The sequence below is a fragment of the Sycon ciliatum genome, chromosome 13, assembly GCF_964019385.1.
Source record: "Sycon ciliatum chromosome 13, ocSycCili1.1, whole genome shotgun sequence".
Lineage (NCBI taxonomy): Eukaryota > Metazoa > Porifera > Calcarea > Leucosolenida > Sycettidae > Sycon > Sycon ciliatum.
The window spans coordinates 25,132,225-25,155,976 of NC_088655.1; the positions used below are offsets into that span (position 1 = coordinate 25,132,225).

At 44.3% G+C, this 23,752-nt stretch overlaps 1 protein-coding gene across 1 annotated transcript in view; it reads left to right on the forward strand.

Moving 5' to 3' along the window:
- The first annotated feature begins 835 nt into the window (after positions 1–835).
- Positions 836–23,752, forward strand: part of LOC135829809 (sushi, von Willebrand factor type A, EGF and pentraxin domain-containing protein 1-like) — a 71,734-nt gene continuing 48,817 nt past the window's right edge. Inside the window, exons 1-5 of the mRNA XM_065342201.1 lie at positions 836–1,229; positions 1,922–1,978; positions 10,947–11,022; positions 15,930–15,992; positions 18,309–18,434. Coding sequence (XP_065198273.1) covers positions 1,047–1,229; positions 1,922–1,978; positions 10,947–11,022; positions 15,930–15,992; positions 18,309–18,434 — 505 coding nt within the window. The 5' untranslated portion in view covers positions 836–1,046. The remainder of the gene's footprint in view (positions 1,230–1,921; positions 1,979–10,946; positions 11,023–15,929; positions 15,993–18,308; positions 18,435–23,752) is intronic.

The following is a 23,752-nucleotide window of genomic DNA, read 5'->3' on the forward strand; positions in this document are numbered from 1 at the left end:
GCGCAGTTTGTCTGCAGGACAGTGTACGGATGCCGCTCCGCTGCAATCATGTACACTGCATGTGCTTTGGCTGACTGGTGGCTTATTTTCTTTCGCTGCTGTGCATACTTGGCGTCGTAGTGCTTTGACGCACTTCCAACAAATGCATTGGCCTGACGTGATGGATGTGCATGTGTGCAGCTTTTGCCAATTTTGCCAATCTGACAGCATTGAGTCATGTGTAAATCGCTTGTCAGATGGCACTTTGGAGCAAATGCTTCATTCTGGGCCACATGGTCGTCAAGTATGTATGCTTGTGCCAGTTGTGGCATTGCTGGGTCTTCCTGCCGCTGACATCTGTGCACACATGCATGGAAAATATACGTAAAAACACTAGTTAGAAATCACGTCACCAGAGGCATCCCCTTTTTTCGGCCAGAACATAACTTCCGCTCCAATGTCACAAAGACTTACTCTTTCGATACGTCCAGCATAGAAGCAGCGAAATGCCTGGTTAATTCGGCGGCACGAAATTATAGGTCAGGCGACGAAATTTCGACGAAAAAAGGAAAAGAGACAAACCGACGTGTAGCGACACCAAACTACAGAGTTTCGTCGTTCTTGAAGAACTCATAACAGAAAAAGGTGAAAGGCGACTACTGAATCCTCGAGTGCGACGAATAACTCCGAGAAAGCGTGAGACTGGCCAGCACGTACATACATGAAAACGATCGTATGTTGAGAATACCTTGAGAAAAGTGCCCAAAAAGGGTGCATCTGAAAAATAGAACTCTGTGTTCCGACGTGATTTTTCAAATCTGGCGCATCGACTGTCCGGTTTACTGCGAAATGCGCATCCTTTGCAGCATTTCACTGCGAGGCGTACGCATTAGTTCATTGAGCTGAGGTGTTTGCGGAACGCAATTTGAACCCGTGCTCCGCGGCAACCTGCGGTATCCCCTCGACGGTATCCCTCGTACTCATGGGTTAATGAATGGAGCTCCGCATTACTGGCGACCTGCGCAACGCGCGCATTGCGAGAATTGCGAACCCATTCCCGAACGCAAATGGAATCGCGCTTCGGCCCAACCGCGACCGTCGCAACCCGCGCAACGCGCGACGCACGAGCTCGGGTATATAAGGGCTTCACCTGCAGTCTCCTGCTCAGTTGCTTTCTTGTATCGCAAGAGGGAGTTTTGACTACGCTGGACTTTGAGGACTTGAGTGACAGTGGATCTGCTATCTTCGCGGTAAGTTCGATTCGTGTTTGTCAATGAATATTAGAATAGGTGTGCTGTCCTCGTACTCATGGGATAATCCATATACTGTCATGTACTTGTAGCGAGAATGCCATACCAGGGAGTAGGACAATACTGCTCGACCCTGTTGGAAATGTACGCAACAGTTCACACGCTCTTGACCAGGGATCGATAGCACAAACCCTGGGTTTTGATAATGATGACGGGTCTGTACGACTCCCTGCTCTTGACCTTTCGTCGATATGTACGAGGCGCATGCACAGTTTTCGTTGGGTGTGTACTGTTTCATGTAGTGCCGAATGCGGTATTAAAGTAGGACTCGCTGTCACATCAATTTTCCTTTTTGGGGTGAAGCTTTCACATCAATGCGTACCGATAATGGTTGTGCAAACACTTTCCTGTATGCGTATGCGATTACACCTTGTCTCCTCATTCTTCTTCTCCGAAGCTTTAGTTAGAGGAGAGTTGTCTTGAAAGCAAGTTGCCTAAAAGCAAGCTACATGTAGTTGTCCTGTATGTGGATCAGCACATCCAAAAGTCTTGTGAACCTTTGCAATCACGGAGAGGGATAACATTGCGAACGGAGTTGTCCAAAGTGAAACTTTTGGGCACACTTACATTGTCCTGGTCGTATTAAACAACATGATGGTTTGTTTGTTTGATTCTTCTTCCCGGTTTTACAGTCGCTGCAATTCTTCTTCTCTACTGGGACTCTTGACATCATGTCGTCGGTGACAATGGTCAGTTCCACCACCGTGGATGTTTATTGCATTTTATTTTATTCTTATTAATTTTTACTAGGGAATCCCCAACTTTTTACAGGGAAGGATGTTGATTTCAGAGATGATTTCAGAGAGGCTGTAGCTGCAAATTGAAGAATCATTCATACACAAAGTACATGTTTTTTTTTGAAAAATAGTTGGAATCCGAGCGAGAGAGCTTGGAAGCTCAGGGCTCTACGCTATGCTTTTTTTTAGCTTGTCGTGATTGAACGTCGTGAATGTTAGTATAACTGATGGAAATGTTTTTTTCAATTGATTGGCTACATCATTGTCTTGCAAAACCGTTTCAATCAGTTTGAATATGAGTTAGGCAAAAGAAATTACAGAATTTATTGGGTTTTATAAAACTTTTGCGGTTTTATAGTGTTCTACGTCGACCATGATGGCTACAATGCCCAACCATACCACAACGAACTGATCGGCTGCATCATTGCATTGCAAAAAGTCTCCATCTGTTCGAGTAACATGCCGCCAAGGTCGGCAGAGCATTCCAGACCACGCCACTACTCCCCTTATTCATGGCTCACACAGGACGGGTTAACGTGGCTCTAGTAAAATTAATAATACAAAATGCATGATGAGCTAGGCAAAAAGGCATAGCATAGGACCATGAGCGAAAAATATTTACTTTCTCTTTCCATTCGAGGGTTATACGGATATATTATACCCAGCTCATATTAACCCCCACTAATTCTTGTGATCTATAACTGGTGAATATATCTCCATATTCACTACTTTAACTTGGGGTATATACTTTGCTATATTACCCACTTAGAGGTTGTAACTTTTCAACTTCCAAGGGACTTAGAAATTTTCTCTCCAATTGAAACAGAAAAAAATTGAAGAGAAGAAAGAAATTTCAGCAGGAATCGAACCAGCAACCGTAAGATTCCCAAGCACCTATGTTGACCACCCAGCCACAAGGGTGTTGATGCAGATGTTGGTTGAAAGTTAGGTCTTAGGTCTGGAACACGCAATGCTACCTACACATAATAGTATACTATAGTATACTGGGATACTAAAATAGCTATTTCGGACCAGTATTTCAGGCCAAAAACGAAGCTAGGTATAAATAGCATAAACACCTCTGTCTTGTGTTTATGGGAATATAAACACTGTCTATAAAAACCTCGGCTACGCCTCGGTTTTTATCGCAGTGTTTATATTCCCATAAACACTACGACATCGGTGTTTATTCTATACTTATAAAAGTGACCGACTCTTTTTTATACGTATAGATTATAGACCGGTTAGGAGGTCTATACAGGATATATAGATCGAGTAAAAGACCGAGGTCCCCCGAGGTCTTTTACGAGGTCTATATATCCTGTGTAGACCAACTATGAGGTCTATAATCTATTTATCGTGTTCTCCACGCAATAGTTTCTCTTCATATACGACATATCCTTGTAATTCTAATATTATACTATAGGCTATACCGCATTGTACGGCATTGCAGGATCAAGGTCATTGTTTAAACTAAGTTCAGCATCGGTAGCACAGTGGCTGGGAGGTAAGGAAGAGTGACTGAAATTCACATGGTTGTGGGTTCGAATCCCGTCTTATGTATTTCCGCTTTCTTCAAAAATTTATTTTCTAATTTGCAGAGAAAATTTCCAAGTCCAAGAAATTCTAAGGAGTCAAATATAAGTAGTCAAATATATCGCGTATTTGACTGCTTAGCCAAATACGCGATATATTTGACCGCTTAGGTATCAGGGAAATTAGTGGGGTCAAATACTAAGAAGGCGATAAGTATAGATTATAGACCGGTTAGGAGGTCTATACAGGATATATAGACCGAGTAAAAGACCGAGGTCCCCCGAGGTCTTTTACGAGGTCTATATATCCTGTATAGACCAACTATGAGGTCTATAATCTATTTATCGTGTTCTCCACGCAATAGTTTCTCTTCATATACGACATATCCTTGTAATTCTAATTATTATACTATAGCCTATACCGCATTGTACGGCATTGCAGGATCAAGGTCATTGTTTAAACTAAGTTCAGCATCGGTAGCACAGTGGCTGGGTGGTAAGGAAGAGTGACTGAGATTCACATGGTTGTGGGTTCGAATCCCATCTTGTGTATTTCTGCTTTCTTCAAAAATTTCTTTTTCTAAGTTGGAGAGAAAATTTCTAAGTCCAAGAAGTTCTAAGGAGTCAAATATAAGTAGTCAAATATATTGTGTATTTGACTAAGCAGTCAAATACGCGATATATTTGACCGCTTAGGTATCAGGGAAATTAGTGGGGTCAAATACTAAGAAGGCGATAATGATCTTTATACCCAGCTCATATTAACCCCCACTAATTCCTGTGATCTATAACTGGTGAATATGTATAGATTATAGACCGGTTAGGAGGTCTATACAGGATATATAGACCAAGTAAAAGACCGAGGTCCCCCGAGGTCTTTTACGAGGTCTATATATCCTGTTTAGACCAACTATGAGGTCTATAATCTATTTATCGTGTTCTCCACGCAATAGTTTCTCTTCATATACGACATATCCTTGTAATTCTAGTATTATACTATAGCCTATACCGCATTGTACTGCATTGAAAGTCAAGATCATTGTTTAAACTAGGTTCAGCATCGGTAGCACAGTGGCTGGGTGGTAAGGAAGAGTGAGTGAGGTTCACAAGGTTGTGGGTTCAAATCCCATCTTGTGTATTTCTGCTTTCTTCAAAAATTTCTTTTTCTAAGTTGGAGAGAAAATTTCTAAGTCCAAGAAGTTCTAAGGAGTCAAACATAAGTAGTCAAATATATCGTGTATTTGACTAAGCAGTCAAATACGCGATATATTTGACCGCTTAGGTATCAGGGAAATTAGTGGGGTCAAATACTAAGAAGGCGATAAATCTCCATATTCACCACTTTAACTTGGGGTATATACTTTGCTATATTACCCACTTAGAGGTTGTAACTTTTCAACTTTCAAGGGACTTAGAAGTTTTCTCTCCAAATGAAAAAGAAAAAAATTGAAGAGAAGAAAGAAGTTTCAGCAGGAATCGAACCTGCAACCATAAGATTCCCAAGCACCTATGTTGACCACCCAGCCACCAGGGTGTTGATGCAGATGTTGGTTGAAAGAAAGGTCTTAGGTCTGGAACACGCAATACTACCTACACATAATAGTATACTATTGTATACTGGGATACTAAAATAGCTATTTCGGACCAGTATTTCAGGCCAAAACCGAAGCTAGGTATAAATAGAATAAACACCTCTGTCTTGTGTTTATGGGAATATAAACACTGTCTATAAAAACCTCGGCTACGCCTCGATTTTTATAGCAGTATTAACACAAAGGCACACAATGAAAACCATGGCAAATTTATTCCGTTGTGACTCCGAGTTTCATGGCTGAACCAATCATCAGACAACGATAATGGAATAGGAGGCAGCGCTGGTATATCTAAGTGGAGAGAGGTGTGATAATATGATAGCGAGAGGAGTAATCGCGTGAATGTATACAGGGACGGGCTATTTCAGAGGCAGATGCAGTAGGCGCAGGTCTAGCACTAACAAGTACTAACACGCACACACATAGTAACACCCACACACACATACACACATACACGCACACACTAACACACACATACACCCACCCACAACACCCTAACTTGCACACGGGCGCACGCACACACAGGACACCCACCCACCCACAACACCCTAACTCGCACACGCACAAACACACGCACACACGCATCTACACACACCTATAGACACATGTCCACACGTATACACAGGCATCTGCGTTCGTATGACAAATCTAAGCGCATATAGCAGTATTTATACAGTCAAATCTGTCGTAAGCGACCGCCCCTTGGTGCAAGAAAAAGCGGTCGCTTACGGCAGATGGTCTCTTACGGCAGATGTATGGTAAATTCGGCATACCAGGTATTATGCTTCCATGTACTCAAATCGACGAGAATAATGTGATTTTTAATATCATTTTTATATTGGATATTTAACGACGACCATACTCATAGTAAGCGTATGCGACACGGCAGTAGATCGACACTGCCTGGACTTGAGAGCTACAGCACAGCCTCAGAGTCAGTACACATGGTGCAGGCCAGCCGCCAGTCGATCGCACTTGCAAGACAGCGCATTTTCACACTTTGCAGTTGACAGCGCATTGGCAATTACAGTTTCGCACCTGACTGAACCTGGGTCGCGGTCGCTTACAGCAGATTTGAATGCAGGCACCGTGCATGAAATCGCGGTCGCTGGTCGCGCACAGCAGATGGTCGCTCTGGACAGATCAGTTTGTATGTGAAACCTTCGGTGCACGGAAAATCGGTCGCTAACGGGAGATGGTCGCCTACAGCAGAGGCCGCTAACGGCAGATTTGACTGTATTCCCATAAACACTACGACATCGGTGTTTATTCTATACATATTTCTCGATATACACGAGGTCCCTTGTTATAATATATTTATACCTCTCCATGCGCAAGCTCAAGAGCAAAAAGGAGTGAATATACTTTTCCTCAACTTAGAAAAAAATCGGTCAATATATGAAATATAGACCTCGTAAAAGACCTCGGGGGACCTCGGTCTTTTACTCGTTCGAAGTAGAGGTCTTTTACGAGGTCTATATTTCATATATTGACCGATTATGAGGGCAATAATAGATTTATCACAACAAAGCATACCTAAAACTGTTTTTGCTTTGCTATAGGAAGAAAGGAATACTATTGTAATAGTATAATAGTATGTACATATGCCGTTTACATTGGACATTACTTCTGTGTAAACCGAAGTTTTTAGTTGTCTCTTGTAGTATGTTCCCCAAGTTATTTGACCGAGAATCTGACAATTTGGGTTCAAATCCCAGCATTTGGCCTCAGATTTTTCTTCTTTCAGTTCTGATTTTTTTCTAAGTTGAGGAAAAAGTTCTAAGTCCTCGGGCTAAGTGGTCAATAATAGAGAGGTTTTGCATTCCGAATTTCGGAATTATTTTCGGAATGTGGCGGCAGCAGTCGAAAAAGTAGTCGAACTTTCGGAAGTGTGGTGGCGAAAGTGCATGGTTTTCCGAAAATGGATTTTCGGCTCTTTCATGTTTGGGAGGGCATATTTGAATACAAAAAAGTGTATTTTTCATGTTTGTATTTTTGCTTTCTGCTGCTCTCGATTATTTGAAAATTTTTAAACGTATGTAGTTTTGATTTTTGCTGCTCTCGCTGCTCTCGCCATGTTGACTAATCTTCTCACACTCCATCACACTCTATCTTCCTTTTGAGCCTACTGACAGTACAAGACAGTTACGTGAGTAGTTCGCCAACCTCGTCTTCAGCTGTTGGATCACTTGGTCCACCATCAGTCCGTCCTCGTCTTCGAACCGCACCCAAATTCAGTTTGACCTGTGCACATGGATTTGATCCTGCTCAGGGAGTCGTAAAATACCAGGTATTTTACGACTCCCTGCTCTCCATTTTGTTGTGCATGGCAAACCTTGGAAACGAAGTCGAATCAGATTTTCGGAATGCAAAACACTGAAAATTCCGTTTTTCGGAACGCGCTTTTTTCGGAAAAGCAGTCGAAAATCATTCCGAAATTCGGAATGCAAAACCTCTCTAATAGGGAGGTTCCGGAGTACGATTTTTCGTGCCAAAATCCGTAGAGGCGCTACGGATTTTTATACGTCGTTTTCGAGCAGTGAAATGTTCCGGAGTACGGAACTTATGTGTTTGCCGTCATTGCCTAGGTTACGATCGCAAACACGTCACATTCCCGCACCATGCCTTTTTATTTTGAAAAGTTGTACCGAAATCAAAACTTCCCGCGGAAAATCGATGTTTCTCGTACCAAATTTGTACGCGAAAAATCTTTCTGCACCCGATGACGCAAAATCTCCCTACGAAACATGGTTCGTGTGAAAGCCAGTCCACACGGATTCTCCGTGCCGAAAAATCGTATGGAGCACGCCTGGAAAAAATCCGTAGCGCCCACACGGATTTTGGCACGGAAAATCGTACCCCGGAACCTCTCTAATAAATGGTCAATATAAGCGGTCAATATATGCTGATATTTGACCGCTTACAGATCACAAGTTTCTGTCGGGGTCAATAATAAGAGAGTGATAAATACTTAGAAAATTTCATGGGAGATCTGGTATATGAGTGTGGGTGTATATGGAGTGAGGTAAAAGACACCGTCTACCACTTTGATGATGTAGGCAAAAAAGCATAGGGATGTTATAAATGGAGGTTTGCACATTGCAAACCGTAGTTAACATTCACGATACCAACAAGCCAAAGGCGCCATGGCAACCAGTAAACGAACCCGCAAATATAACAATAATTAGAATAAGAAACAGAAAAAAATCAAGTTAGTGTGACAACAAATGCAAGGTTCCCTTTCCGGTGAAAGTGCTGCAACTGAGTGTGTCATTGCTGACCAACAATTTGTTTTCCCCACCCTCCACTCCCACTGTACAAGTATTACTCGTACACATGGAGGCATGTGGGGTTGGCGGTCAATCGCCTGCCCGCAGCTTCGGGCAAACACATGACACCGGGTTGTCATCGCAAAATGCCCCCAGAGGTGGCCGGGCACCGGGTTGCCCAGGGTGACCACGGCCCACGACTTCAAAATGTTTCTCACCTTATCACTATTCCCTTGTTCCCTGATCAATGCCTTGGAACAGTATCACTTTGCTCTCGGATGTTTCAAAATTTGATTCGAATGATTAATAAATTTCGGGCACATGAAACCCCTCCAAAAAATACCAACCGTGATCCGTTGTTGTGTGGAGTGAATGTTGAATGTTTCGTTTCCCATATTTTTGTTCAAGACATAACCTAGAATTATAATCCGCACTATCGCCCTGCATGCATTCTCCCTACACACTTAAAGTTGCCCTGCATGCATTCCCGGGACACACTAGGCATTCATATTCATTCTTCCAAGTTGCTTCATGTTATGATCTTGCATTTGAAAGCCCTATTTGAATATTGTGGGCAGCTGTCTTTGATGGTACGATACGGTACGGGACAGGTACCGGATAGCGCCAGGCATGCAGGAAGCACAAACAAACAAACACGGAATTAAAGCTGTGTGGACCCTGGCTAGCGCCAGACTTCACTGAAGTAACGTCTTTTGCATAGCTACGGGAATAAATCAAATTACTCGTTCATACATTGTAAACAGTTTCCTCTGAGACAAAAATGCGATAATACTCATAAAAAGAACACATTGTACATGCATTTACCACAGAAACGTGGATTTTCAGAGCAGCAAGCAGCATACGGATGTGCAGACTGTGTGGGGAACATCAATGTTGAACACGAGAATAGAGTACAGTCCATTTCAAAACTATAGACGCCTAGGGTTTTGAAATATTTCAAATTTGGCTGGAACTTTTTGAGGAAAGTTTTTGGAATATTGCTCAGGTCCGCTCCACAATTACTCTCATGTAAATTCTGAACGATCGGATAACAGACACCCAATTTGGAAAAATTTATGCACAAAGTGATCACAGATTTTATGTGGTATAGATGCTGGCATAACGGTTTTTGCCTAGGTACGCGTCTTTAGTTTTGAAATGGACTGTAGGCAGTTCCCAAATCGGCCGAAAACAATGGTTTCGAAGAAATCTCCAATCTTTTCGCCGGATGCGCAATTTTCGCACTGAATTCGCCGAAAATCGATACTTAATTGCCTCTACAGCATGCAGATAAGATTTCTGTAGCCATTATCTGCGAAAGGTGACAAGTATCGCTTCGAGCCAAATTCTGACTTTGGGATATGGCCGAATTTAACCCTGCTATAAATGTGTTGTTTTCGAAGACTGGTGTATTGTGCAAGTCATAAAGAAGAAATTGGGCAGATACATGACTTACAATTTTTCAAAAACCAGCTTCGTGTGATGTGTAATTTGTGTCAAAATTGTAGTATTTAGACATGACAATATCACTGGCTGTACTTGTCTTATATGGTAATGAACCCCCGCTATAAATGTGTTATTTAGGCAGATTGGTGTATTGTGCAAGTCATAAAGAAGAAATGGGGAAGATACACGACTTACAAATTTCAAAAACCAGCTTCGTGTTATGTGCAATTTGGGTCAATTTTTAGTAAATGTATTCGGATTCAGACTGGCCATGGAACCTCGTGGCAGGCGATCACGGCCCTTGCAGAGCTCAAGGTACGCGGTGACAATCCTCCAGCGATCCGACGTTTTCACATCTGCACATTTCTTTCGCGGTGTAGGTGCGTGCGTCCGCTTGCTACTTGGTGTAGCTAAACCCGCCATGCGCGATGCTACTCGCGGCAATCATGGTGGTTTTTTCTTAGAAGACTTCTCTGATCTTGCCATCACAACTTCAAACACAAAAGTGAGTCAGAAAAAGCGATCTGACTGGCTTTTGCCTGACAAAAAGTGCGTGGGAGATAAGCCATAATTGCGATGAGCCAGACCTAGTAAGTGAGACGTGCGGCTTCTATTCCAAGTGCAGGGTCTGTCTTTCGCTACAAAAATCTGGGTGCGTCTATAGAGAAGTGCAGGGTCTCTCTTTCGCTACAAAAATCTGGGTGCGTCTATAGAGAAGTTCAGCACCACGTAAAGTTTAGGTACTTACGAAAAATTGTCAGTGCGTAGATATAACAGGGCTCTGATAATGGAGGTGCTCCGTGAGTGGATTGGGGTTCAAATTTATGACTCTCTCCACAGGTCGACTCGGTTTGGAATCTGCCATGCTCTGAGCTGGCATGGGCAGCTACATATGCGTGCTTCTAAAACTCTGTATGGTGGAACACAGCTCCGCACTCAGTGTACGTAAGACTTTCCGTAGATTGACTACGTTTTTACTAACGTAATAACGTTATGCGGAACATCTCTATATGCGCAAAGAAGTTCGGTCGGTGTACGTAAATATCCATGTGTGACTATCCATTTCTTGTTGCTACAGATATCACTCGCTATCGTAGCTGTTCTCTTGCCGACATGCATCTTGACCGACAACCTGAGATTTGTGCCAGTTAAATGTATGTGACGTGAATGCGGGGTTTGTGATACTCTCTGTTGTTATATTTAAAGACTGTCCACCCACCCACAGATCCATTTAATCGACCACCCTGCCATCGGATGTGCATACTTCAATGTCCATGTACTAGTATTCCACAGTTCTATCAGCTGAACCCTTTAACCATTTCATCCATTGAAACGCCAAACGAAATTTCAACTTTCCAAGGTCATAACTTTAGTTGTACTCACTCGATTTTTATAATCTTGGGCTCGTTGGAAACCTCTGGATGAGACCAGCACAATGATACCACATTCTTCGCCTCAGCAGTCACACAACCAGCGCTGGATCGCAGCGACGTCGTCTCAACGCCAGGCATGGAAATGACAAGTTCAAAACTCCGCCATGGCCGTCTCCTTCATCGTAGAGTGATCCATTGTTTTTGAGAGTTAGAGCATTTCGTGAGGAATACGTTGGTCGCGTGCAACAGTCACAGAGCGCGTGAAGAAATGGGGAAATCCCGTGACGACGTCAGTCGCGCGCCCAGTGCAGCGGAAGTGACAAGCGTGCAGTACTCAGCGCTTGATAACTCTGCTCCATTACATCGTAGCTCAACGCGGATTTCTGCAACAGAAAGCCTGGAAAATTTTCTATCGTGCGTAAAAAATCATTCCAGTGCGAGTATTTCAAAGGATGGGTCGAATTCGACCCACAAATGTATGGTCTGACGGTGAAAGGGTTAAGGTCCACAGTATACAGTAGGAACAGTACATACCCTTCGAGAATGGGCAACAAGAACTTCACATCACGTGATGAACCCGTAAACATTACTTGCACTCTGTGCATGATAGATACAGGGCTGTACGCAACCCAGCTTTGACTTCAACTCTCTTGTGGTTAGCCCTTTCCCAAAGATGCTTGCCACTTTTTTTTGCAAGTTTTGGTTGTGTTAGAAGAGTTCGCAACTTTCGCAACTGTTGCGAAACCACAAGTTCTGAAGAGTGAAAGGCCATCTCGCTTGTGACATTGTGTTCGTTTCAATGCAGTTGTATCCCGACTCCGCCGTACCGCTGATGTTTACGACGTGGTATACGCTACAGGCACTATGTGCTGTTTGCTGTGTGCGCTGTACCGTAAAAGCCCGTGCATAAGCCCTGGGCGTATAGAATAGCAGCCTCGATTTCCTGGGCGTACACAAGGGCACGGGCGTTATTTTGGAACCGGGCGTATGCTGCGAATAGGGATAGCAGTAAGTATTGGGTATCAGTACCTGTACATGTACTGGTGTTGCCGGCATACCTGGGCGTATACATGGGCATGGGCGCTATTTTGAAACAAAAGTGTTGACTTCCCCTGACTGGGTGTGTACACGGAGGGTGGGCGTAATTTCAAGTGGGCGTATACAGGGGCTTTTACGGTAGTTGTACGTTGTATGTGTATGCTTTTCTCATATGCACTGTCATTTTCACGCTATAACTACTTGGTGGTTTTAGTGTGAGTTTTTAATTAGTTAGATTCAATGGATTTATTACGTTATTACCATTTGTACGTGGAAACCTTATATAATAGCAGTTTGGTCTATATTTTATTAACTCAACATCTACCTTCACTGATGAGCTATGTTTTAGCGAAACAGCTTTCTGAAGGAGTTTATCAATATCGACTACGGAAATGTCCTAGCAATGATGGTTGTGTGCAGGAGGGTCTAGTCCGCTAAAGAGCGCAGTGTAATGATGGAGGTGACTCAACAGATTCAATGGAAGTCAAAATATACTGTTGAGAATAAAATAGTTGTCCTCGTGCCGTGTGGTCGTTCATTCCTGATACTTAAGAGAGCATGTCTGAGAAAACCAGAACATATGTGCAAGTCGATCTCTCAGATTTCGCTCAAATTTTGCAGGTAGGTTTGCTTTGGGGTGTAGATCGACATTCCAAAGCCCGCACAAAATCTTTTGAAGGGAACCATGAAATTGGCATACCCCTCAATATTGGCCCATTATTGGCACGATTTATGGGTCTACAAACGAGCCACGGCACAGCGTACAAGAACAAGCTACGAACAAAACTCCATCAAGCCATCATTACCTCACCTTAGAAGAGTTCTTGGGGCAGCACCACTTAGCCACGCCAGCATCCCAGAAGACGAGGGAAATCATCCATTGACGCCACAAATGATCGTCTTGAAAATAGCCAAATTACAAGCGCTGATAAAACAGCGAGCTACGTCCTCAATTAGCAAATACTATACACCGGCAGATAGTAGAACACCTCTTCTAGCACTGAGGACATGTCCTCATCATGTTTTTGGGGTTTTCTTGAAATAAACAATTTTGAATTTTTCCATTCGACCATTCTGAAATACGTCCAAACTCATACCTGCGCAGAAAAGCTCGCCCCTCCGCGACGTCTAGTCAGCAATTTCTACTCCAACACCACTCCCAACGTTGCAGAACAAAGTGTATTGTTGACTCTGACAAGGACAAGCAGTGGTGATCACTTGTCACTCCAAACGACAAGCTTCTCCTTGCGCCACCAACATTTTTCGTTGCAACAGTTGATGGAAAAGTGACTGAATTTTTGCGTGTAGTTTTTGGATTTTACTGCAAGAGGAATGATGAAATCACGTGCCTCGTGACACAAGAATGCCAGGTCTCGTAGATCACGGTTCAGCAGTTGTTCCGAGTCACCTTGATCAAGCGCTCCTGCACTTACGTGGATCAGCCGTTGATCTAGATCGGATCAAGTGCATCTTGATGTCCAGTTCAAGAGCACGCATGTCGTGTTGTAGGCCTACCAGCTGGGACTTTCCCTCAACATGCAGCACAGTGTAGGGCGAGTAGGGTCAAATCACGTTGTTCATGACGTAAGATATCTGCCATGTGCATGTGGGCGCGCGCCACATACTTCATGCAACCAGTGTTGGCCGCGCGCTGGTCAACTCCATGATCCAAGCGACCTTGATCGATGGCATGGACCACGCTCATTCCTTGCTGTTGCAGATCTACGTGGATCATCAGCATGTAAACCAGCCGTAGTTCCTGTTGAACCATGTTCGGGATGAGCGAGGTTAGTATGAAAAAATGCATCCCTTGCTTACTGCAAGAGGAAATATCTCCAAGAATTCTTGCCAATGCAATACTGCTAGCGTTATAACGATAGTTTCTGCATGTTCTGAGCAGAGCATGCAAGAAATATAATGCATCTTACCTCCTCCCTCATGGTCCGTTTTGAATAGCGCCTCAGGAACGATCGTGATCGTGTGCATTGTGTCGTGTACCAGAAAGCATTATTCTACGTCACGATCCACGTGATTTCTTCATTCCTCTTGCAGTAAAATCCAAAAACTACACGCAAAAATTCAGTCACTTTTGCATCAACTGTTGCAACGAAAAATGTTGGTGGCGCAATGAGAAGCTTGTCGTTTGGAGTGACAAGTGATCACCACTGCTTTTCCTTGTCAGAGTCAACAATACACTTTGTTCTGCAGCGTTGGGAGTGGTGTTGGAGTAGAAATTGCTGACTAGACGTCGCGGAGGGGCGATCTTTCCTGCGCAGGTATGAGTTTGGACGTATTTTAGAATGGGCGAGTAGAAAAATTCAAAATTGTTTATTTCAAGAAAACCCCAAAAGGATGATGGGGGACATGTCCTCAGTGCTAGAAGAGGTGTTCTACTATCTGCCGGTGTATAGTGTTTGCTAATTGAGGACGTAGCTCGCTGTTTTATCAGCGCTTGTAATTTGGCTATTTTTAAGACGATCATTTGTGGCGTCAAGGGATGATTGCCCTCGTCTTCAGGGATGCTGGCGTGGCTAAGTAGTGCTGCCCCAAGAACTCTTCTAAGGTGAGGTAATGATGGCTTGATGGAGTTTTGTTCGTAGCTTGTTCTTGCACGCTGTGCCGCGGCTCGTTTGTTGACCCATAAATCATGCCAATATTGGGCCAATATTGAGGGGTATACCAATTTCATGGTTCCCTTCAAAAGATGTTGTGCGGGCTTTGGAATGTCGATCTACACCCCAAAGCAAACCTACCTGCAAAATTTGAGCGAAATCTGAGAGATCGACTTGCACATATGTTCTGGTTTTCTCAGACATGCTCTCTTAAGAGAACCAGAGGGTTCACAACATTTGGCGATCACGCCAGGATACGAAGCGAGCATTGCACAGGAACTCTGGATCATTGAAGAGAGAATTAGTCGTTAAAGCGTTAGACTTTGTGACTCGTTAGAAATATTACCAGTCAGTATAATTTATTGTAATAACTCTTTATGAAACTCGGATGTTGAGCCGATGATATAAAGAAAAAGGAAGGGAGCATATGGATCCGAGTTAAGAGCAACCACCCTCCACTGTCACTACTGTTAAACCAGAAAGTCACAAAGTCTAACGTTTTAACGACCAATTCTTTTTTGTTATGAGTTCTGCAGTCCATTCAGGAAAGGTTGAGCGCTGGCTCTGGAGAGTTCCCGTTTTTGGCGATTTTGTGGTACACTGTTCAGTGCGGCGCGATTCGAGACTTGAAAAAGGGTCCAAAAGGCACCTCAACTGGGGTTCGAACCGAAATGTACTGTTATGCAAGTTGAGTGAACGGCCTGGATTTTCATGGTTTTTACCCAATTCAGTGCTTTGGGGGCAAAACCTGGCCGAAATCCTATTCTTGTTATGGCTTGCTTTTTCGAGAAATAGACTTCAAAAACACAATTGGAAGAGCATTCCATCGGGGATTGCCGAGAAAAGGAGATGAAAACTCAAAATTTGACCCATTTATGGCCAAAAACTAGGATAACATCTTTTTTTTCTGAATGGACTGGTAATATTTCTGTGAGCTCTAGAGATGTTCAAGAGCTCAGTCTCGTGTCCAATGAATTATAACTGAATAGTCTGTAATACCCTATGTGTCTGCACATCTGCGTACTTTGATCTTTACAGCTTACCATAGTAAGTGCACGACGCCTGGATGGGACTTGGATCCTATTGCTTCTAACTGTAAAGGTAAGTGCTGTTGTCCGGAGGATGTTTGTTATGTTTCTAACCAAAGGCATTCGACAGCACGACCAGATTTGAGCTTACTTGTTGTCAAACTGACTTACAACAAACACATACTATCAAATGATGCAAAAGATCTCAAAAATTGATAAAGCAACTGCAGAGCTCAAACGTAGTCGAAAATTGAGTGTTGAGTGGTCTTTGTATACTGTAAAAGTAGACATTTTGGAATTGTTTTATTTGTTGTTTTGTTTAGCTCTATTTTACTTCACCAGAAGCACAGGCAAAATCTGCCTTCTCACTGTGCGTTCTGCCACAGTTCTCGCAAAATGATGAAGCTAGTGATAATGATAAGGAAAGGAGGAAGAGGAAAATTCAATCATGAACAAAGCACAAAGAGAAGACGGAAACAAATCAATGAGGGAGTACTACATTTGAATTTTACGAGGCGTTTCATGAAAATGGTCCAAAGGTTCCAGGGATGAAGGAATGTTGACAGTTATGAGTCTTTGAGATCTTAGCTCCCGAAAATCAGTAAACCGAGTACCAGGAATGATAAGACAGCGGGCGTCAGAAGGGACCAGTGCAAACTGAAGAAAACCATCGAAACCCATCCTCTTTGCTTCCAATGTAAACGTCTCACTTAGTCGGCTGAGGGATAATCATCTCTTTATTAGTAAAGAAGCAGTTTATACAGTAATTAGACTCAACTCGTAAAAACTCCAAGTCAATCTCCCATTGACACAAACCTTGTTTATTCAACATAATCATATCCTATCCAATAAAAACAGTTCATAAAAACAGTTCATAAAAACAGCTTTTTAGGATCGGACCCAGTCCGCATAACCAAGAGAACTAGCTCCCTTGGCTGCCGTTGGAATATGCAAGAATGGGCCTTCCAGATAAGGTCTAACAAGGAGAAGTGGCTATAGTTATGAAATGAACACCGGTAACCATGGAGACAGACCACACTCTCATTATAGATACTGGTGTTGAATACGAGAAAGGACGACTGACGACACATTATCCAGACATTACAAAGGGAACAGGTAGGTTGGTGGAACGACATTTATTGGAGACGGGACAAGAGACCAAGCCGAACGAAACGACTACATGGTAATTATTGAAGAGTGAGAAAGAGAGCAAGTCTGAACGGCAAGATAAAGGGCCTGGGTAGCTATGGCAAATATGGGCGTGCAAGTAGCTATCCAGGCCAACAGAACAAAAGGAGACAAAAGGTGAGTACGCAAGTGCATGCAGGCCAGCTAGAAAAGGTACGGGAGGAGGTACCTAACACTGGTTATAAATAGACCGAATAAGGAAAATGAGTTGATAGCCTATGAAGAGTAAAAGAAATTGAACCAATGACAACAATTACTCGTCCAGCACACGAGTTGTGATAGCAACACAAATAACAGCTGTCCACTAATTTTGTTGTTGGAGATTGAGTAGGAGTTTTTACTGGTTGATTCTGTATACAATAAATGCTCCGGCCTTGGGTGTATGACCAATAAAAAATAATTATAAAAACCGAGGTCCCCCTCGGTTTTTATAATTATTTTTTTCTGTCTATTCTTGTGATTAGCTCATCATAACTCATTTATTGTATACGTAGACTAACAGGTGCCAAGGTTAGCCGTGAACAGTAAGTGCTAGAAGTTGCACAAGGTGAAGCAAATGATAGGCGCATCCAAGCTGTGCAGTGATAGGCGCGTACATAGGTGTGCAGTGATAGGCGCGTACATAGGTGTGCAGTGATAGGAAGGCAGAAGAAGGCGTAGCGGTTACACATTGTGAATTTGTCTGACTCAATCTGACCACAAGTGAATTGCATCCACCTGGAAAGGCAATTCTTTTGTCAGGAAATTCACGATGAGTGGACCGATGAGCATACCTGAGTTATGGACATTTATGTGTTTTGCGTTTTAGACGCTAGATTTGTCGGATGTAGGCGGCCGTAGTGAGTTCCCTCAATAACGACACATTGATTTACCTTATGTGTGTTGTCAGTAGAAATCACTCGTTTTGCTTGTCTTTGGTGCCCTGGCCGTCGTGAAGCTGTTACAAAAGGGTCTGAGGTGGCCTTGTGAGCTATATATCTGTTGTATCATTATTACCACGTTATGGGCACAAGGGTGGCATTGTAATCATGAAACGGTGGCATCTGCTCTCAAATAGCGAGAGTTGGCTTAATTGTGCCCAGGGAGCTTCCCCTGGCGCTCATCTGCTGCAATCTTTGCCAAACCAATCAAAAATATCTCCCGACGCCTATCCCCACTTCCAAACTGCAACTTCTGTTTCTTTTTCCTCTGTTTGGCTCAGATGTGAATGAGTGTGTCAGGTATCCGGGCATCTGTAGTCGGAGAAAAACGAATCATCCCTATCCACTGTATTGCGTAAACACCATACCTGGCTATTATTGCGGGTTGCCAAGAGCGAGCGAGGGCTGTAAGTGACAGGGATTTAAAATACAGATATAATAATGTATAAACTCAATCTGTACACAAAGTGTCTGCGAAAATCGGAGTAACGAAGAAAGCTTTTTGGCCTCTGTTGTCCTGCCTTGTGTACTAAATATGCATATGTTCCCAATCTGTATATATGATGGACGCAGCAGCAGGCCTGTTCCTATAGCGGGTCGGTTTGGGTGTTCTCCCTATAGCGGGTCGGTTTGAGTCGCATATATGGACAGCTCAGAGTGCAGTGCAAGAGGTGCATATCGTATGCCTTATAGACACAAAAATAATAGCTAGCTCAGAGTACACAGCATCATGTACACTCTGTGCTGAAAATAAGCAAAAAAGCTGATGTAGAAGGTCAACTAACGGATAACTGAAGATCAGAGGATCAACTAAAGGTTATGGTTACGCAATGCATATCAGAATATTCCCGTAATCTAAGCAATAAATGCCGTTGCGCTCCACGTGCAGTGCAGAATCTACACATGTACAGAGTAAACACGCATGCGTGTATTTAGGAAGGAGATAAAACACCTACTGTTTCGAAACAAGGAGTTACTTCGTTTGGTTTCTGGAGGCCGTGGAAGTTGACCGTCCTTCTCGGTCTCGTGCCTCGATGGATGCCTGGGTTGGTCCGTTCCTGACATGACTACCAGCAAAGGAGCCGACTGGCGAGTCGTCGGTGTCGACAATGTCGTACAAGCGGAAGAAATTCTCTCGACGCAAAGCAGCTACGCTCCCCCTATGCCACTGCGTCATCAGTGCCGCTGTGCCGGCTGCTCCGCCTAGGTTTACAGCTTGTAGTAAACGACGTCTCCTAAAGCATGCTCAAATGGAAATTCCTCTGGCGTCCATGCGAGCTCGAGCGGGTATGCTGCTCCTGTCTCTGGTGCTGTCGGCTGTGGCTCCTGCTGGCCTAAAGGAACGTCCTCATCGTCGACCTCATCATCGTCATTTGCTTCATCGGCTAAGTTCAGGTTTCCCTGACACTGGAGAAAGTCCTTCTCGTCTGTGGTCAGATTGCAGCGCTCCTGCTCGCGAAACAAGGAAAAGTTTGGCCTCTGCAAATACATCTCGTACGGAGTTTTCCCGTGTAGGCTTCTGTGGACGCGGTTGTTGTAGCTGTTGTAAAACTGCGGCAGACGATCAGGCCAATTTTTTATCTTCCAGCAGGTCACGTCTTAGGAATTGCGCCAGTGTCTGGTTGAAGCGCTCTACCCGGCCTTGACTTTGTGGGTGATACGGTCGGCCGTTGATCTTCTGTGCCCGCATCTCGTTCATGAGTGCCGACAAATCACCATTGTTGAATTCTTTCCCGTTGTCCGTTTGGAGAATTCTTGGAGGTCCGTACAAATACATCGCAGAAAGGATCACGCGGCACACTTCCTTCGCAGTTTAGGCTCTGATGGCACCACCCATCGCGAATTTGCTGTGACAGTCCACAATATTACAGACGTATTGGAAGCCTCGACTCGCTGGGAGCTTTTTCAAGTCCATTTGCCAGCGGCTGTTCGGGTAAGTGGCCTTTATTGTTCTTCGTACCAAAGTTGTCTTGGGCAAAGGATTCTGTCGGGCACAGTGCTCACATTCGAGTGTTTGGTGCAACAGCTGCAGGACTGTCTCTCGGATGATAGGATAATACGAACACCGTAAGGATTCGTATATCGTCTCGAGTCCCCGATGATCAATACTATGTTCTTCTGCAATCTTGCTGATCAATTCCTCCCTTGAGATGCATTTCCTGTGCGCAACGTTTAGCTCGTTTGACTTGTAATAGAGTGCGCCATCCTCGCAGAAGAATCTCTCAATAATTTTCTTGATACGTTGTTCATTAAGACTTCCATAGTTTCCATCTTCTACCAGCTGTTTCATTAGCCTCGCTGCTCCCCACGCTTTGTTTAGAGCTCTTGCCTTGAAAACTAGTATACACTCATCTAGGCCTGCCCAAAACGTTTCTGCATTTCGATCTTTTGTCTTTGATTTTACCCAGCTCGTTTTCCCTACTGCAATTCCACTGCCCTCCGCCTCCATCATGCTCTCCCCCTATTCTTCCATATCCATCTTCAGTATAATACATTAATAGTAATAGTAGTCTTGGTATAACCCATCCCTCATCTCTTTCACAAGATCAATAGTTCCTTCCGTTGCCTGTTTTCGTGTGAGTACGAAATTGAGTCCCGGGGTCATGGGGTCAATGAGGATTTCCTGGTTCTTCCATTTCTGTTATACAAGGTCATGGACCCCTTGCACTCAGAGGACCCAGTCAAGACGTCATGTGTGCACTTGCATGACTTCCTTTTTTGGTCAAACCCGCCCTGCTATAGGGAGCCGACCCGTTATAGGGGCCTACCTGTTATAGGGACCCACATATATTATATACATAGAGTAAGATCTGGTTCCACACAGCTGCGGAGAGGGTGCTCAATGTCAAAAAGATAGAGCAATCTGCCCGACTCTGGAAATTCAAATCCGATGATGATCGCACTTTAGGCAGTGTAGACCAGCGTCGCTACTCAACAGACGAGAAACATTGAGTTTCACACTCAAACCATTGGCTCCACCATTCCGTCCTGCACCGACAACCACGCACACAACTTCACACGCAAATGCTGATCTATTCCCGGGTAGATTGCTAAATCCCGAAGTGAAAACGTTCCAGCCCCTGCCATTACCGGCTACGAGTCACCCATTTGTCTGCTTTAACGCTAGATCAATATGTAACAAGGTCGCGGAACAAACTGACTTCTGCTCGACGTGGGACCCGCTGTTCATTTCTATTATTGAGACATGGCTGCACGGAGCTCAAATTTTCTCTATCCCAGGATACGACTGTTATCGAAGAGACAGGCCTACATGTACAGCCGAAAAAAAAACAGGTCTGAACTTTTGGCGTATGGTGGAGTTGCTCTTCTCGTGAAGTCTGGTGTATTCACTTCTGTTGTACATCGTTCGGACCTTCACGCTCCAAATTTCGAAGCGACGTTTGTAGAGATTGAGTTTCCGCTGAAGGGTACCGGAACACAGACATTTGGATCCGGGGAGTCCCTGCTAATTGGATCCCTCTACCGCCCACCCTCGAACACGGCTGCCGCCATTGATACATTTTGTAACTCTCTCTAACGCTGTCTGACTGCTGTCAAAGCTACAACATCTGCAGTAGTGTTGATGGGGGATTTCAACGCTAGGTGTTCACACTGGGAGGGGGATATTACCGACACAGCAGGTCTCCAATTGCGATGTTTGCTTAAGATGTTTTCTTTGGAGCAATTGGTAAACTTCCCCACTCACGAGTCTGCCTCGGGCCCTGGAGCGGCTCTGGATCTTGTAATAACCGATATTCCCCACGCCATTGACGACCTCCATGCTGAAGCACCTAAGGGCCAATCTGACCACTATTTTGTTGTTGGTAAAATTAAAATGTCACAGTCCCCGCGGTCTCCTGTCTCTGAGCAGAAACAGCTTCCACATCGAAGTCACCTTGCTTCATTGAACATCTCATCCGTGCTGAATGAAACGGCAGTTGCGCTCTATGAGCGTCTATTCCATCTTGACTGGGAGGCTGTGCTCCAACTACATCTGGGTGATCCATCCCTATCTGGAGATATGCTGTACGACACTTTGGAGGAGATACTGCAGTCCTATCTAGAGCGACGCAAATCGACAATCCGATGCACACCCTCGAAATCTGCCCGACCACTTTGGCTAACACAAGCATGAAGAGAACAAATCAAACGGGAGCATGACTCGTACAGTGTGTACAGGAAGTTTCAAACCCCTAAATATCAAGCTGTGTATAAGGCGGAACGGAATACGACCCGTAACCTCTCGCGGCTGGAGTACCGCAGATTTCTCCGCACTCTCAATTCATTCTCCCAAAAGGCCCAAACACCATTTCCGAATCTACACAATTTTATCCGAAGTTTGCGGTCGGACTCCACCGGAAAACCCACTGTATCACGCCTCACCGTCCGTGGAGCTGACATCAAATCACCTGACGACATTGCAAATGCCCTAAATAAGCAGTTCATTGCATTTGGTACTCCGGAAAACCCTCAGTGGACGCTCCCGCCTTTGCAGGACGCCTCGACTGCGCCGCCGCTCACCTCTATCTTCACCACGCCCTATGCCGTGCATAAATACATCAAGCGTCTAAAGCTCCGGAAAGCTACGGTACCTGATGGAGTTACACACGAGCTGCTGAAATTGATTGGCCCGTCGATATCGCTTTCTTTGAGTGTGCTATTCAATCTTTCTTTCTCCACCGGTATTTTCCAACTACCTGGAAAGCTGCTGTCGTCATCCCGCTGTACAAAAACAAAGGCGCAAGAACGGATCCTACGAACTATCGTCCCATATCCCTTCTCTCAACGATATTAAAGCTGTGTGAGCGAATAATGTATGACAAGTTATATGCACATGTAGATCCATATCTCCATCAATCACAGTCCGGATTCCGTCGAGGTGATTCAACAGCCTGGCAGCTACTTCGAGTTGTTCAATCCCTGCATGACAATCGCCATCGCAGCGAGTACAGCCTAGTCTGCTTCTTCGATTTATTTAAAGCCTTTGATACTGTGTGGCACCGTGGGCTGATGGCTAAGATAGCATCATTCTCGATTCAAGGACGCATACTGCGGTGGCTGGAGAGTTACCTTTTTTGTCTTTCATAGCAAGTAAATATCAACACCTCACTATATGCGGACGACACCACTCTGCTGGCTAGTCACCGGTCGCTCCACGTCGAGTGTCAAGACCTGCAGGTAGGAATAGACTGTGTGGTCAAGTGGGCGCGAAGGTGGAAACTCCGGCCGAACTCCGCCAAGACCGAGATCATGTGTGTCGTCCCCAACGCGTCATCAGATGTTGCACATCTTCAAACTTTTATTTTCCATTTCCCCGATGATCCTACCCCGATACCTATAACCTCTCGTCACAAGCACCTTGGCGTTACACTTGATAGCAAATTGGACTGGTCCCACCATTTCCAGAATCTGGAAAAGCGGGCAAGCTCAGTCGTCGGTATTCTTTATGGTCATCTCCCCTACATTTCACCAGAATGCCGAAAGACCTCTTATCATACATACGTTTTGCCTATTTTCTTGTATTGCTGTGTGGTGTGGTGTGGCGCTGGTAATGGCCTCTTTGCAAAGCTGGAGATTGTGCATCGACAGATTCTCCGGGCAATACTTCGTTTGCCGCCCGAGACCAACATAGCCGTTCTCTATGAAAATTACTGTACATTTCCTCTGAAACATTACATTGACCGATCCTCCTGTGTATATGTGGGACTCAGTATAGTGTCCATGC